This window comes from Cuculus canorus, chromosome 13 (assembly GCF_017976375.1).
Source record: "Cuculus canorus isolate bCucCan1 chromosome 13, bCucCan1.pri, whole genome shotgun sequence".
Taxonomy (NCBI): Eukaryota; Metazoa; Chordata; class Aves; order Cuculiformes; family Cuculidae; genus Cuculus; species Cuculus canorus.
The window spans coordinates 16,763,439-16,780,151 of NC_071413.1; the positions used below are offsets into that span (position 1 = coordinate 16,763,439).

Sequence of the window (16,713 nt, forward strand, 5' to 3'; positions counted from 1 at the left end):
TTATTACAGTATATAACTTTTTGGTGACATTTTGCTGCAAAGGGCATATTGTTACAAAATTCAGCAATGCTGTAGCTAACAGAAATACTGCAGGCAAAGATAAGATTATTTATGTAACATGATAAAACATGAAACATGGATGTACTGGGTTGCAGAGTGGGAAAAATACTTCTGAAGTGAGCCCGCCTGTTAAATCAAGGATGTGACTTCTTTGGAGCCCAGATTACACAACAGTAGCCAGCAGTCCAACCCAGGCCAGGCAGTTGTGGTCTGGGGCTCCAGTCGAAATAAACCAGTCGAAATAAAAAAAAGAAGAGAGAAGAACAAAGTGCAGGAAAGGTTCAGAGAACTTCACAATCTAAACCACCCCTGCAGCAACACGAGGATGCACTCATGAATGGATGAAGAGGTCGCTTACTGAAATTAAAACAGAGTGAAAAACAACACCTGTAAGTTGTGACATCACAATTCAGACCTGGTGGGAGACTGTGGCAAAGTATTTCTACTCCCCAGGCTGGAGCTGAAGAAAATTCATCCTCCAGAATTGATCCTGGCTTAATATTTCTGGAGGCCTGGAATTAAATCCAGATTCTGGGACATTTCTAAGATGGAAAGAACACATCCACCGATTGACTCACACGATACACACGATTGACTCCTAAGGAATAATCATTAGAACATAGAAAGTTCAGAGTTAACAGAAAAAAGCATTTGGCAGAATAACCGAATCCTTATCAGCTCAATGAATCTTGGATATACAATGATTTTCTAAAAAAATAAACCTCACATATCAAAACCAGGCTGACTTACATGCGTAAAATTTGGGCAAACTCTGCTGGACGCATTTCTTTAATGCAAATGTGATGGAGAGAATAGATTTTCACATAAAGCTAAGGTCAAAATTAGGTTTATCTTGGAACTACAACTTTAGTTTTACCTAAGAAAATATTTTCCCATCTGTAAGTTTTCAACACTATTCTTGCTAGAGCTGTAGAACTATATTCAGATATAAATTACTTGTTCTCTTTAATTAGTAGAACCTATATCCGATCTTTTTCTGTTGTTTTCCTTTCTCTTTCCTTGGCCTTCCTTCCTATTTTGCCAGGATAAACCATTCTGTTACATTCACAGGCTTCAGCTCTACTCATACCACTGTGATTTCTCTTAAACAAACAAAGAGACGTTAAAGGAAAGAAAAACAGTGAGAACCACCTGCAAACTATTATAAATCCTAAACCCACCCACACAGCCTGTAAGTTATAAGTAAACGAAAGCAAGAAGATTCAAAGAGAGAAATAAAGGGGAGTTTGTTTCTATAAATGCTACATGAACAGATCATACTAAGATCTTTGAGAAAATATTTTTACAGTTTTTGGTCGTGTGCAAAGTACAATTTCAATTCCCTCCTTTGGCTGTTTTAACACCATCCCCGTTATCGGAGATGTTTATGATGGGCTAAATCCTCACTGGATGAAGATCACCTGATCCCAGTTGTGTGCCAGCCCATGCCCTAGCAAAGAGGCATGGAGTTTGTAATGTCCCTGAATGGCCAGTTTTCCTCCCATTTGCACACTGGTATTTCTGTTGTTATCACTGCCTGAATACAACTGAGAGAAACCGGTCAAACAAATCAACCATTGCGTTTTTCTTACACTTGAGAAAGCTTTGCTTTCTCTCTCATCTCATCATGAATAATAATTCATTACTTATCCCTGAAAACTTCCTTCTGGAGAAAACAGAAAGCCTAAGTCATAAGCTCTGTTCTATACAAACACCTCACCAAGATCTTCTGTACCGATGCAGTTCCTCCAAAAGTAACTCTTTTAGGAGCAGAAACTATTATAGCTCAGTTACAAACTACCTTCTAAGGGTTAACTATTACAGAAGGCACAATCCCAGAGGTGCCGCCACAGTTTTGTGCATCCAGAAGAATTTTGCTACGGACACGGTAAGCCAGGTTTTCACTCAGTAAATATGTAAAGCATTGAAAATGATCTAAATTATTTTTTTTTCCTGGAAATAAACATAAAGTATAATAAATTCAGTGTAGTACATTAAGATTTATTATTTCATTTTTACAACAGATCTATCGGCATTCTGTAAAACTGAGCACCTCCCTAAGATGTCAGTGTAAAAATATACTACTTGAGTATTAAAACACTTATCACTTACATAGTGACTGAACAGAACCCAAGTGAATGAATTAACTCCATTGCCACAGAATGTACTGGAAGAAATTCAAGATTAGAAAACACAGGATAATTTTTCTTTCACGTATCTGCCTTGCTGTTCAGCTGCATATAATTTAACATAACTGTGCTTTCGTTTATTATATGTAGTAATAAAGGCATAATAGAAATACTATAAAGGTAAGAGAATGATGCAGTATTTGCCTTAATGTAAAATAAACAAAGGGCACATTTATGAAATATGAATACCAAGAATTAGAAGGTCTGAGCCTGGCCATAGACAAAATACATAAGAATACTGAAATATCCATATTTAAAAAATCCAGAGAAGTGTTATGAGCAAAGAAGCCAGCCGTGAAGGCTTTTGGTTTTAACTTTCAGCAGGTTAGCACACATATACACACGTGCACGCAGAGATATAGATATATACATAGATATTTATACAGATATATGTATTACTTTGCATGTAAAGCTGCCAGCCTTGGGGCATGTCAAATTAGGACCATGCAGCGTAACTTGAGCAAGAAGCAGGATAAAATCACAAGGCTTAACATGTATTACAACCAATACTGTCGAGTGTTTACTACCACTTATTTAATTTTATTTACTACTTTCTTCCCTTTGTGTCTTTGTTTTCTACTACAGGGTTTATTTATTCATTCTTTTTTTTATTCATTTATTGTGGAGTGGTACGTGAGCAGTCCACCCTCTGTGGGCAGGATAGTTGCGGATGGAAGTTTCTGTCAGCTTCTAGGTTTATACCAAAATATCGAAGTTCATGACACGAGTCCACTGCTTGCCTCTTGCACCTCCACTTAACCACTGACACAGATACAAACCATCACAGGTTTTTGAAACTTTGTCTGTAAACCAAATCCAAACCAAAATCAAACTGTGAGCAAAGCTCCATCAGTGGAAGAGCAATGGTTTTGTGCTTTGATTCGTCACCCAAGGATGCCTCTAGCTGGGACCTCAGCTTTCTCAAAGTAGATCAGCTGTTAAAAACCCACTGCACACTGACAGAGCAGACAAGTTTATGAGGTCAAAAAGAGTTCACCTACCACAAAGACCAGGTCTTGGTGTTAGCAGCATAGAAAGACTTTTCATGTAGTCCACAAGTCTGACCATCACGGTTCGAGCTCTGGCACGGAAGGACTTGCCAGCTGTCTGCAAGTCAAAAGGTGCTGCTCAAGTAAACACAACAAATGCTCCAAGAGAACTCCCTGTCTCCACTAAACTGCTGAGGAGAGGAGCCAAGGAAATTCAGGCAGATTAATAAAAAACAGATGCTCAGAGTTACTGGAGGTTGCAGTGCTTTTCATTTAAAAGGATTCTCAATTGTTTCTGACCTTGAGTACTAATGGTCTACTCTAAGCTGATTGGGGAGCACACTTTAACCTCACAGTGATGGAGCAACAGACAGTAGACACTGTTTTTAAGGCAACAAAGAAAACAGTGTTTAAAAACCCCAGGCACAAATTTCTCCTCCTATCTGTACAGTCCCTGCCCAGAGAGCTGAGCGTAGGTTGCAGGCAGTGTTTGGCTAAACCCAGTGAAAACACTGGGGACTTACTGAATGATTTTAGTTCTTTAAGCTATAAGTACTAATATCAAGTGCTGATAACAACTCACATGCAATTTCCTTTGGGCACATGTATTTATGATGTGGTTATACACAGCTTTTGTGCACACAATTAATAATGAAACTTGTGATTCAAATGCTCAGGAGCAACAGACTTGCTATAATAGCACACGTAAAATAACATTTCCACTTCTGTGAACCGGTTGTATTATCTACCTGGAAGCAGTCATTTACACATTGCACCAACGCAACAGTGCCTACTGAGATATGGACACACCACACAGGCATGTGTTATACAAATGTATTTATGTGTATAGATATCGTACATGCATGGACGCATAAACAGATGCATATGTGTGTGAAAATAAATTCCATAGGAAAGCTAATAAAAAAAGTTTCCCAAACCTTTATTATAATTTTTTAGGCTCCATGACTTTCTGAGAGCAGGGAAGCTTTCTTCGGTAGTTGTAGGATGCCCTGCCATTGCACTTTCCTCTCTATCACCTCCTCTCACCGAGAAGATTTTCTACAAGGCTGGCATCTGTGTTTACATGTGCAGATTTTGTAGGTATGTATCCATCTGTGTCCAAGAGCTATGAAAAACAGTTCTTGAAAGAAATGCCTTGAAAGTCTGAAGTTTTCCATTTTCACTTCTCTATTGGGAGCCTGTGGGTTTTGGACAGTTTATTCATTTTATTTTCACGTGTTTCATGAAGTGCTCGTGCACGCTGTTAACTCCAGAACCATTCCAGACATGAAAAATTCCATTTATCTTGTGATTTTTGTTTGTGAAATACAGTCCACTACTTCTGATTTAAGTGATCCCTCACAAGATGCTGCTGGAACCCGAGCTCTCTTGCAGAGAGCAGTAAGACCAGCGTGTTTGACTCGGTTCCTCTACAAGACACACACCGCCTCCCTGACCCGCGCTGCTACTGGGGACCTGGCCACGCTGTGAAGTACTGCTTAACCCTCCCCGGAATAAACCTGCAATGGTGATTATTCCATGCTCGAGACACCTGTCCTAATGAATAACGCTTCCTGTGTAGCTGCTTCCAGATATTGGAGTTAGTTACTCAAGCTTGAAAGACAAGTAGTGAAATTAATAACTGGTGCACATGCTCCTTAAATGGCACAGGGGCAAAACATGGAAAGAAGAATTCATTGCCATGGCTTTCCTACAGAATAGGAAAAGGATTTGTGAGTAGCAGAAAGCCTGCATCAGCATGAACCTGGCCGGGCAGGCAGGTGAGCAGTGCCAGGACTGCGGCTTGGCTGAAATCTGGGTAACTGAATGCTGATTATAATCTTACTTCAAATTTCTGAAAAAGAGAAAGACAGAGACTTACAAAGGGATCAGTGTAGGGTTACATGTGTTGTTTAGTAGCTAACGGAAACTGAACCAACAGCCCCCTGACCTAATCCAGAACAGCACTCACACCGCATTTTCCCAGACTATTGTTATTTTTAAAACCAGAGCCGTTTCGGTAGATGGGTTCACATATTACTTAGCTTTTGGAGTTAGAGTACTGTTTATAAAAGAACCCTGGTGAATACACACTAAATGCCTTTGCCAGTCCTTTCCATCAACAGCTCCTCGTGAGCCAACAAACTGATGGCTTGGGAGCTTGTGCTGCTTTTTAGCCAAACAGCACTGGACTGAGGAGCTAAAATCTGTAACACAAATACACACATCATAACAAATAATGTCAAAGAAACACACATTTCAACAGCCCCTGGAAACTTCAAAATATATTTTTCCTGTGTTTGAAGTCGAAACAAGTAAGCAATACTGTTGTCTCCTGAATTTGTTGAGCTTGTTTTTTCTCCAGACCTGCAAAGACCAATTCAGGGATGTGCAGAACAACACAATGTGTTCAGTCAGCACCTCATCCAGCAACTGCCCCCTTATATACAGAGGTGAATCTTTTGGTTAATGCAGTGTTATACTGAAAATGATTCCCTCTTGAACTTATTTGCTGTGTCACAAAAAATTATCTGCATGGAGATTTAATAACACTATTAAATGCAATTCAAAGGGACATTAGACGTACAAATAAAGGGCCCTGATATTCAGGATGTTTATGTTTAGATTTCTTAATTCAAACTGACTGATTGATTGCTGATGAACTCGAGTTAGCTAGGAGGTTTGTAACGGTAACACCAGCCACTCTGAAAATTATTCCATCAAAGAGAAAGCCAGAAGTACAGAAAAAAAAAAAAAAAAGAAAAAACATCAAATATCCCCCACTATTTCGATGCACCAAAAATATTGTCTTAGAGGTGATGGGAAAAGACTGTGCTGAGTGCGCACATGTAAGCAGGACCCAACTGGCACTTCACTTACCCAGCGCTCTCTCCATTAATGCCTCTCCTACCCAGCAGAGCTGGCGTGACTACATCCTCTCTTCAGCTCAAGTAGTCTGGAAACAAAAGGTATCTGCTTTTATGGCTTTGCTAGCTGGTTACTAGTTCTAGTTTGGATATGACAGGACAAAACTGTATGTTTCTTTTCCAACACTGCTTATAACAATAAATCTACTCTTTAAAAGTTTCCATTCTTAGCATTTGTTGTAACAAGAGACCAATGCCTATCATCTAACCAGCACCTACAGATACTTATTTTTATAAAAATCTGACGGCATTCATGTGAAACCTGTGACACCTCCTCCCAAATTTATCCTTCCACTACTTGCTATGGAAGTTCAAAATGTTGATAGGATGAGGGGGAATGTTTTTCACCTGAAATAGGGGAGATTGAGATGAGATCTTAGGGAGAAATATTTTGCTGTGAGGGTGGGGAGGCCCTGGCCCAGGTTGCCCAGAGCAGTGGTGGCTGCCCCATCCCTGGAGGGGTTCAAGGCCAGGTTGGATGGGGCTTGGAGCAACGGGATCCAGTGGGAGGTGTCCCCGTCCATGGCAGGGGGTGGAACTGGATTGACTTTGAGGTCCAAACCAAAACCATTCCATGATATTCTAAAATAGCCTTCAGTGCCACTTGACTGCAGCTCTCCCAGAGCATATCAGTGCCAAATTTCAATTCCCCCAGGTTTTGCTACAGAAGAAAATGAAAGAGCTGCTCGTGCACAGACTGGTTTTCTCTTATAATTTCCTGCAGACCCATTCAAATCAACGGCTGAGAATTACGCACACTCCTTTCATAAACCAACCACCCACTGTCAAAGAGGGGCAACCCAACAGCCTCTGCTTTTGAATATCATACAGCCGCATCGTTTCTCTACTGCCACAAAACTCCAAATGTTCACACTGCCATGCAGTTTCTATTTATTCCTTTGTCATCATTTTCTTGGGCCTTGGAGAGTGATTTTCTATAGGCCCGTGTTGTGAAGGCCAGTTCACATGAAGAGCAATGATTACAATGCTGTAGTCTATGAGCAAATTGACTCGCTTTTCATTTTCCTTTTTTATTCTTATTTTAATGCTTTCTATTTGTTGGAAGAAATATTCAAGGGGAAAAAAAAAACAAACACTCTCTCCCCCCCAAATCCCAACTGTGGGAATGTTTGCTTTTTTTGGCAGCACTAATATTTATCCCTTACTTAATAGGAGTTCTCCCTTGTGTTAAAAATGCTGCTTTCACAGCTCGAAGCTCTAAACACGAAGTATGCTATCAGTATTCTGGTTTTCTCCCCTCTCTACGCAACTTTGGAGCAGTTAGGAAAAAGAAAATATTAAAACAAAAATTACTGTCTTTGAGTGTCTGTGAAAATTTATGTTCTAAAAAGCAGCTGTAAAATTTTTAACGTTTAAATTAATGTTTTATGTTTACAATAAAACCTCTCCAGCCATGAAGGGCTTTTAAAAGCTACATGCTAAATACAAGCAAAATCCAAGCAAACAATAATACTCCAGTGAATCCCAGCTTCAACACACAAAATGGCAAATAAGATTTCTGTGTAGACTTCATCTATTGGAGAGAGTTCAGAGGAGGCCATGAAGTTGATCCAAGGACTGCAGCACCTCCTGTACGAGGACAGGCTGAGAGAGATGGGGTTGCTCAGCATGAAGAAGAAAAGGCTCTGGGGAGATCTTGTAGTGACCTTCCAGTACCTGAATGAGTGCCAGGATAGTTGGGGAGGGGCTCTGGGTCAGGGAGTGCGGGGAGAGGATGAGGGAGAACGGTTTTCAGTTGAAAGAGAGGAGATTGAGATGAGATCCGAGGAAGAAATGTTTTCCTGTGAGGGTGGGGAGGCCCTGGCCCAGGTTGCCCCGAGCAGTGGTGGCTGCCCCATCCCTGGAGGGGTTCCAGGCCAGGTTGGATGGGGCTTGGAGCAACCAGATCCAGTAGGAGGTGTCCCCGTCCATGGCAGGGGGTGGAAATGGATTGGCTTTGAGGTCGTTTCCGACTGAAAACATCCTATGATTCAATGATTTATAAGTTTTCATGTCTCGCTGTACTAAATAAAAATATCCTCAGAATGTTAAAACTACAAGAAGTGCTGGTTAGAATAAGGAGGGAAAAACCTTTTAATTCTTTAATAACAGGTTTTTCTGCAATTCTGGATGTACTTGTGATGGTCTGGATTACTCTTTTATTTTAATTGTGTTATAAATAAATAAACAGCTTCTCTTCTCCCCATTTCTGCCAGCTGTAAGCACTCTGCCCTCCAGTAAAGGCAGAAACAAATGAATAGGTTTACCAGGGACCATTATGCACCAGCTTGTGCAGACCGGGTAGATGAAAGATTGCCAAATCATGCTCCTTTTAAAATCAACAGGAATTCTTATTATTGGATTAAATGGGAGCATAATTAGGTCCTAAACTCACTCGCTTCTCAACAGTGTGGGTTTCTTTACCCTTTTCATTCCTGTTCTCAGATATGGAGTCTCTCAGATATGGAAGTCTTGTTCCAAAGTGCTCAGTTTGAACAGCATTTTAGCCATTTTTCCCCTGAAATAAACTGTGGCACAGGCAAGAGAAGGCAAACTCTTAGCACAATAACCTCAATTACTTGTGCTGAAATTCAGCAGTAAGTTAACACCAGCCACAGCATCGCCCGTTCCCTGGCAGACACGTAAAGCCGTGATGCCCTGCATCCTCTCTCCACCCTCACAAACACAGACATCGCGTTCTCAGTGACCCGCTCAGAGTAATCCCATGTACTAAACCGCCACCTCTCTTCCTTTTGCAGCTCAGTTCTTTGTGAGTCACAGTGCAGGAAGACTAACTAAGCCCAAATATATTTGGGAAGAATCAAATATAAATCTGTCCCACAACCTGAAATGATTTTTAAAACCCTGTCAAGGTAATTACAAGTTGATAATACAAATAACTTCCCCTTGAAAGGTCTGCGTAAAGGTGGCCCAGCATTTACCACATCTGTATGCTGGACTCCAGCCACCAGAGAATCTTAGACCCACCCCTATTAATATCTCGATGACTTGCTTTTATAAACAGTATACTGAACAAAACCAAAAATATACAAAGCCACACCATCCCCCCAGGCCCGAGAATTAAGTTATCATTTTCAGGGTTTTTTTTCCATACACAGACACGTGATGACTCAGAGCCAAATCCTACGCAAATAGTTTTAACTCTTATCCACAGTGTTATCTTCATAAATTGATTTCTCAGCCTTTACTTTGTTGCAAAAGAAGGGATACAAGAGCACTTTTTTAACTTCTCGGTTAGAGGTAGTTGAAAAAATTACTGGGAAGCATTCAAAACAGTGAATATCCTTTTTTCTACTTCTTTAGAAACAAGAAGAAAATCCCACTAAAACCAACTCAAATAATATTTTCATCATTTTCTCTCTTGCTTGCAGTAGAAAATATTTCTCGTGTCAACTATGTATCTAAAGTATATATAGCTCAAAAAAGCTAAAGACAGTTAAAGAGTATAAGCATTAACCTACAAGCTTCAAAGTTGATTTGGATAGTTGAATTAAAATTTACTGCAGGTGACAACAGTGGCTTCACCTTCCTGCACTTTAGGTCAGTTGTTCCACTAATCACAACCAAAGGTGACCTTAGAAAAGGCCAATCTTGCCCAGTTAGGACCTTGCAAGAATAATTGGCAGAGATGTTTTAGGAAGAAGAGATGTAGCTTCTGCCTTTGAGTATTGCCAGTTGTTGCCAATGCTGTAAAACTTAAGAGTTGGATGGGTTTGAGGACAGCACTCTCCATTCCTACTGAGCTCTTTGGTAACTGTTACAGCAACACTTTAAAGCAGCAAGACCTTCTTGGTTCTTAAGGTTCCTTTCCCTGAAAATGAGAGAAAGCTTTCAAAAACAGATGTGTGCACACATATAAAGTGGATAAATGCACATAAAGACAGGTAAATATCTGAACAAATTTCTGCCGAGCACTTATCAAATTATTACTGCAAAGATCTTTAGAGTTTCCGAGGACTCTTTCTAGAAAAACTATTCAGATATTTTGCCCAAGTGCAGCCCAGCGGAGATGGGTCTGGACAATCATAGAATCACAGAATGGCTTGGGTTGGAAAGGATCTCAAAGCCAATCCAGTCCCACCCTTTGCCATGGGCAGGGACACCTCCCACTGGATCAGGGGCTCCAGCCCCATCCAACCTGGCCTTGAACCCCTCCAGGGATGGGGCAGCCACCACTGCTCTGGGACACCTGGGCCAGGGCCTCCCCACCCTCCCAGGAAAACATTTCTTCCTAAAATCTCACCTCAATCTCCCCTCTTTCAGCTCAAAACCATTTCCCTCGTCCTATCTCTGCACCCCCTAATCAAGAGCCCCTCCCCAGCTTTCCTGGAGTCCTTTTCATTTTTGGCCCTAAATACGGCTTTTCATGAAGAGGTCTCACAGCTACAGAAAGTGAGGTAGCACTATCAAAGGGAACATATTTAAGAACATGTACTTAGATTATTTCCAAGATGCTCTTTGCAGATTTAGCACAATTCTCTCCCTCCTGCCCTTTGTCACCATTTGCATACTAGAGTTTTTTGAGACTATCTGTGGTCAGCAATTCTTTCTTTGTGTATCATGTATTAATTTGTCCATAATCATGATTAATCATCTTTTTAAACACGCTGAATACATGCCGTGCTCTTCTGTAGAGGAGAACATTGCAAAGTATCTGCTGGAAACAGATGAGGACTTTAAACATTTTATTAGTTTTATTAGTTCACATTAGGTCTCTGACAAGCAAGTCAATTACCTTAAACATCAGATTAAGATATCTTGGTTTAAAAAGCAATGAGGAAAAAAAAATAGATATTATTTAATTTTCCCCTAATTTGGAAGGCCTCATGCAAGTTTCTTCATCAGTTTGTGACTCAAAATGAATACAGTTTGACATTAATATTATGCTGTGTATAAAAATTAGTATCTCTTGGCCTCGGATAGTTTCAGATCAGGGTCCTCGTGTCCTGGACAGTAGTAAAGAAAGCAGTTTCTCCATTGGGTAACTCACCCTGCTCGTGTGTCTGTAATTCACTACTTCATCATTTCAGTTAAAAATTTACAAATTCAGGTCTGGGCAGCGGAAAGAAACATCAAGAGCAGCTGCAGCACCACTATGTTGTCATGGAGAAGTGAAATAAATTTGAATAGAGTAACTCTTAACTACTATTTACCTGTAGATTAAACACAAATAGTCACAGTTAAAGCCAAGAGACGGCGATAAGACTGCCTGCACTTTCTGAAAGCAATGACGTCATGCGCATAAATGACATATTTTTCCTTACTAAAGAGGGAATTTGAGAAGCATGCCAGTTAAAAAGGCTGAAAACAGCTAAAGATTTCTTTATCAAAATCCATACTTAGAATTATCATTAACGACACAATCCTAATTATATATATGGAGCTTTATAAAAGAGTTCAATATTTCTATCTCCCATTATGAATGAGGAAAATGATAGATGTGGAGATGAACTGATTGTTCGATTCACCAGTGCACTGGTAGCAAATCTGGGAGAAAAGTATCACTATCCTCTTTCTTAGTGTCAGGACAGCAGCACCAATTACTCCAATCAATGGACTGTTTCTCTCCCAGTATCCCCAGTGATGTCCTGCACAGCTCCTAGGAGCTCCCATGACTAAGGATGACCTACTTGGCATTTCATTTTTCTCCCTCTAATTTTTACTCCCAGGACAAAGAGGAGCCCTTGGCAATGCTGCTGTGGTCACTGGTGTTTCTGACAAGTCACAGCAGAGGGTATTTTGATGCATTTTGGCATATCTCCTGGAAACACAAAAAAAGAGGCTTTAGTTGGAACGGTACATAGGAAATGTGAAAGAAAATTCCATAGAATCAGTTGTATTTTCTTCCTACAAGCATATTTTAAATTATCGTTTTCACCAAAGCCAGTGAGATACAATCCAGACCCCACTGCTAGAAAAGCTTGTGCTATATTGCTTTCGATATATGGAATATTTGCTGGAGTTCCCCTCTCTCTGCTTCTATCTGAGGTATTTGAGTTGGCCCTCAGAGGAGGACACTTTGCCCTTATGCTGCTCTCCGCTCTAATCTGTTATCCTCGAGAACGGGAGGGCACCAGATCACTGTGCCAGTTACCCTCCCAAATCTCTAATTAATGTTGACAGTAAAATATTAGTCACAGCATTAACTACCAGATAAGAGAGAGTAATCCTGAGGCTTGCACATCCCAGGCAAGTGAGTTTCATTAAAGACTCGTTACCAACAATACCAGACAATTGCAACATTTTCTTAAACTAGCACCAAAATAAAGCTGACTCATTTATCTTTGTACTGCTATAAATAGTGATTTGTTTCTCTTCCCTCCATTTCATTCCCTTCCACCACCCTTCAATCAGATATAAAACTTCCTTCTTCTGCTATGGGAGGAGGGAGAGGAAAAAAAAACCAGCACCAGAAGTTCAACAGCTCTTTATTTAGGCTAAGTCACTCTGGAACATGACAGCTGATGAATCCCAAACACTGATGGATCCACCAGCTCCTCCAAGGACTCAATTCCTTCAGCCCTGGACTCAGGCTAAACCCTGTGGCCAACAATGCAGTTAAAGTTTGGTTTCTTCCCATAGCTTCCAAGCAGTTGGCTTTATTTCAGTTACTGCATTGCAGTGCACATTGTCAGTGTATTTACAGTGAGATTTACAGTAATACCTGATCCAACAAACAGCCTGCAAATATAGCAGAATAATTTCTGCTATATATCCCTTATTCTGTGATGAGGGAGAACACTGTTTTGCAGCAATGCAGTGTTAAAAAGCAAAGCACTTAGAATCACAAAACGTGATTGGAAGGGAAAAGACCCCAAAGCCCATCCAGTTCTACCCCCCATCATGGGCAGGGACACTTCTCACTGGATCAGGGGCTCCAAGCCCCAGATTGGAATCTGGCCTTGAACCCCTCCAGGGATGGGGCAGCCACCACTGCTCTGGGCAACCTGAGCCAGGGCCTCCCCACCCTCACAGCAAAACATTTCTCCCTAAGATCTCATCTCAATCTCCTCTCTTTCAGCTTAAAAACTTTCTTGCTCTAAGAATGACTTTGGGTTTAGCTCATGATATCCCAGTAGGACTTGTGCATCATGAGGAAAATAACACAAACTTCTTCCACAGATTCTCAAGTCCTAAAAAACCCAAGTCCCAGTCACACATGATCAGGGCAAACTTCAGGTAGGCTCAGAGAAGCAAAATGTCTTCCAGGACACTCTACAACCACCAAAGCTTTCAAGTTGCGGCTCTTTATAAGTTGCTGGTCTCCCCACTCATGGTATGTCTTTTTTTTATGGCATCAAGCCCAGCATCTTCATCTAAATTTTAAGGAAATATTTTTCAGCGTGAAGGCAGTCTCACCCCACACAGTGTTTACTATGGTTTTTTTTTATCTCCAGGCTATGTTCGGATTTGCTGTGAAACGGTATTTGGAATGCCTTGTGAATCACTGCCAAACCTGGTTGCACCAACCCTATTGCAGAGCCTTACACAGCAGTAATCAAGGGGCAGTCCTGACGCTGGGAGCAATTGGTACAGAAGAGCAGTAAAAAAAGAGATGGGCTGTTCTTCTCTCATTTAATCCCTTCTGTTGAAGCACTCTTAAAAATCAGAATAAAATATGAACTAAGATAACAGACGCCCTTAATGAGGCCCTCTGTTACTCTACTAGAGTACCTCTGAAAAAATATATAGATGCTGTTTCAGCAAGTAAGACAATAGAATTACAGAGCGCAGAAAGTTTGTGATTCTTTGGGGCAGAGGGTTATCACTCAACAGGAAGGAATAGCTGGGGTGCTTGGAGGCAGTGATACCAGCTGCAGAATACTGAGATATCATCCATCTCCACTTCTTAGCGTGCTGCTCTTGATACCAAACCCTACTCCCCTCCTTAAAACTAGAGGTATAGAAATAAATAACTCTCTAATGGAATAGATTAAAAACATGCAAAGGCAATTCCCACTTTACGAGAAACCCTGCAAGTAAAGAAGTTTTAATGCATTAGAGTGTTGCTCCCTGTCTAAGGGCAGCATCCCCCTGATAATTGCACTTAGGTCTTCTTTAAATGGATAACTGCAGAATATAGAAGTTTCATTTAGAAATCTGATAAAGACTGCAAAATAGATCTTATATGCTTTTAGTTCTATAAGCAAAACAAATAAATCACTCTAAGACTCTAAAAGATATGTCCAAATCTTACATATCTTTTAAGACTCAGAAATCTTCATATTTAACAGCATTTTGGCAGCTATACATGATCCACAGAACATTTATGGCAACTGCCACTTGTGGGTCACAGCTACAAAGTGATGTTCCTGATTATCCTCCTCTAAGTGGCATTTGAACATGCTGAATCCTATCAGAGTACTAGAAACCTTCATCTCAAATTCGTCATAAGATTATACATAGATGCAGTGGTGAAAAGCACAACTTTGCAAGTGCAAAATCTTTCATTTGCCAGCAAACATTATCTGGCATTTTCTTACTGCTCTAGGAAAAAAATCCAGCAACGAGCAGTCTTATTGTGAGAAATAAAGCTTTATACTCAATATTTTCTAAGAACAGAATACTAAGTATGAAGTCACTTTATAGATCTTCTTTAAAATAGATGTTTATTGTCCTCAGCAGGAATTAATTACTGAATTGAAGAGGAAACCATTACAAAATGGTTTGTAATGCAGCTAGAGAAACTTTATACACAAATTCCTGACCCATTAAACATATTTGTAGTAGAGCATCACGTTTTAATATCACTAAACTTCTCCGTACCATGATATAGTCAGGTCTCATTTAGATCCACCACCCAATCCGAACGAGACTCAGCTGCCTCTCTGTCCAAGCATGTTATTCACAAATACTGCATATGCCCTATTCCTCTAAATCAAGATACGACAGTCTCTTCAGAGGTTCAGCTCCCGGTTGCTAGGGATTTACAGATAACAATAAAATGCAAAGACTTAAAATTCAGTACAGAGCTCAAAATTGCCATCAATAATTATCACTTATTTAAACAAAACCAAAGAGGAGAGTCTCACAGGACTTGTGTGAATGTCAGTAGTGCCTTGGCAAAAGCACCATATTTTAATCCCCTTACATCACATATCACAGGACGCCTGTAGTCGCTGCAGTGGAGGAGGAGAGAAAAAGGGGGAAGTTATATATTTTCAGGCATTAACAATTTAAAATTAAGACAAGAACAAATATTGTTAGTGAAAGCAAAAGACTGGGGAAAGCAACTCAGCTTGTGGAATAACAATATTGTTAAATAGAAATGGTTGTTTTCTGAACACAGTCATTTTAGAAAACGTACAGTAAAGCTTTTATATGTAAATTACCCAAACTCAGAAACCTTTCACTTCAAATTGAATTGAGAATAGCTTGAAGTAGAACATTTTAGTGAAAACGTGCTTAAAATGAGAAAACCAAGAACAACTGAGGTGCACACACACTCTTTGCCTGGAAAAAAAATCCCTGTAAATAAATATTTGATTGATGTGCTGCTAACAAAAAAGGATAAAAAATGGCTTCAAATACATTTAGGTAGCCTCTTAATACATGCATTTATATTTTTCTTTTTCATAGGTACTGATTATATGTGTTAAAATAAGTACATTGACAGCAAATACAGAACTACATTACAGGAAAGTTTAAAATTAAGACAGGGGAGCTACATTCCACAAATAAGCACATTTAAAAGCTCCCTTTCCTAACATACTACAACAATGCGATTTCCCCTCAGCTTTTGAACTAAAATTCATATGGTTCCATCACTGTATTTTTAACTTTCCAACGTCTCGTAAAATAATCCAATGATATATGATGGGCAGACCTGAACAACTGTTCTGTAGCAAACCACCATGTGGGATAATCCACAAAGGGACTGGAAACTGGAAGCCGTGCTTACATAGCTCATGTGGATTTTAAAAGAGGTTATATATGAAAAAAATGCAGATTTTGCTGTTATAAATGCATTTATCTTCAGGTTTTCCAGCAAGCCCGGCACTTCTGATGGTACTGGATGGAAAAGAGAATTGACACACATTGTGTTACTAGAATGCCAGCCCCATATCTTTGCTTCTGGTATAAATTCCTGGTAAGTTAACAGCTTTCTCAAATCCATATGTTTCCATTTGATTCTCTGTGATCACATTTGACTTGACTGCTGTATCAGGGCCCTGCACAGCTAAAGCTGTCCCGTGGTTCGTTCCCTGACCACAGCTGTGAGCTGCCGGGGACAAGGCAGGACAAGCACACTGAGGTACCTGGCTATGGGTAAATAAAATTAAACGTAAGCATAGGGCAAATGCAAAGGAAAAGAAAGGCTAACCTCAAAAAGAATATACAGCCCTTATCAAAGCAGAGGTGTTCAAAAACCATGCGGCCATGGCACTTCAGGACCTGGTTTAGTAGGCATGGTGGTGTTGGGCTGGTGGTTGGACTGGATGAGCTTAGAGATCTTCTCCAATCTCAATGATTCTATGACTCCATGATTCCATAACCTATAGACAGATTCACAGTTTATTAAAATTC

At 40.2% G+C, this 16,713-nt stretch overlaps 1 protein-coding gene across 11 annotated transcripts in view; it reads right to left on the reverse strand.

Annotated features, from left to right (window-relative positions):
* WWOX (WW domain containing oxidoreductase) overlaps positions 1 to 16,713 on the reverse strand; it is a 547,784-nt gene that overhangs the window by 252,672 nt on the left and 278,399 nt on the right. For 2 of the 11 annotated variants that reach the window (XM_054078608.1, XM_054078607.1), the window contains exon 9: positions 3,251 to 3,356. The exons of the other annotated variants lie outside the window; for them this stretch is intronic. In XM_054078608.1, coding sequence (XP_053934583.1) covers positions 3,251 to 3,356 — 106 coding nt within the window. The remainder of the gene's footprint in view (positions 1 to 3,250; positions 3,357 to 16,713) is intronic. 11 annotated transcript variants of the gene reach the window in all.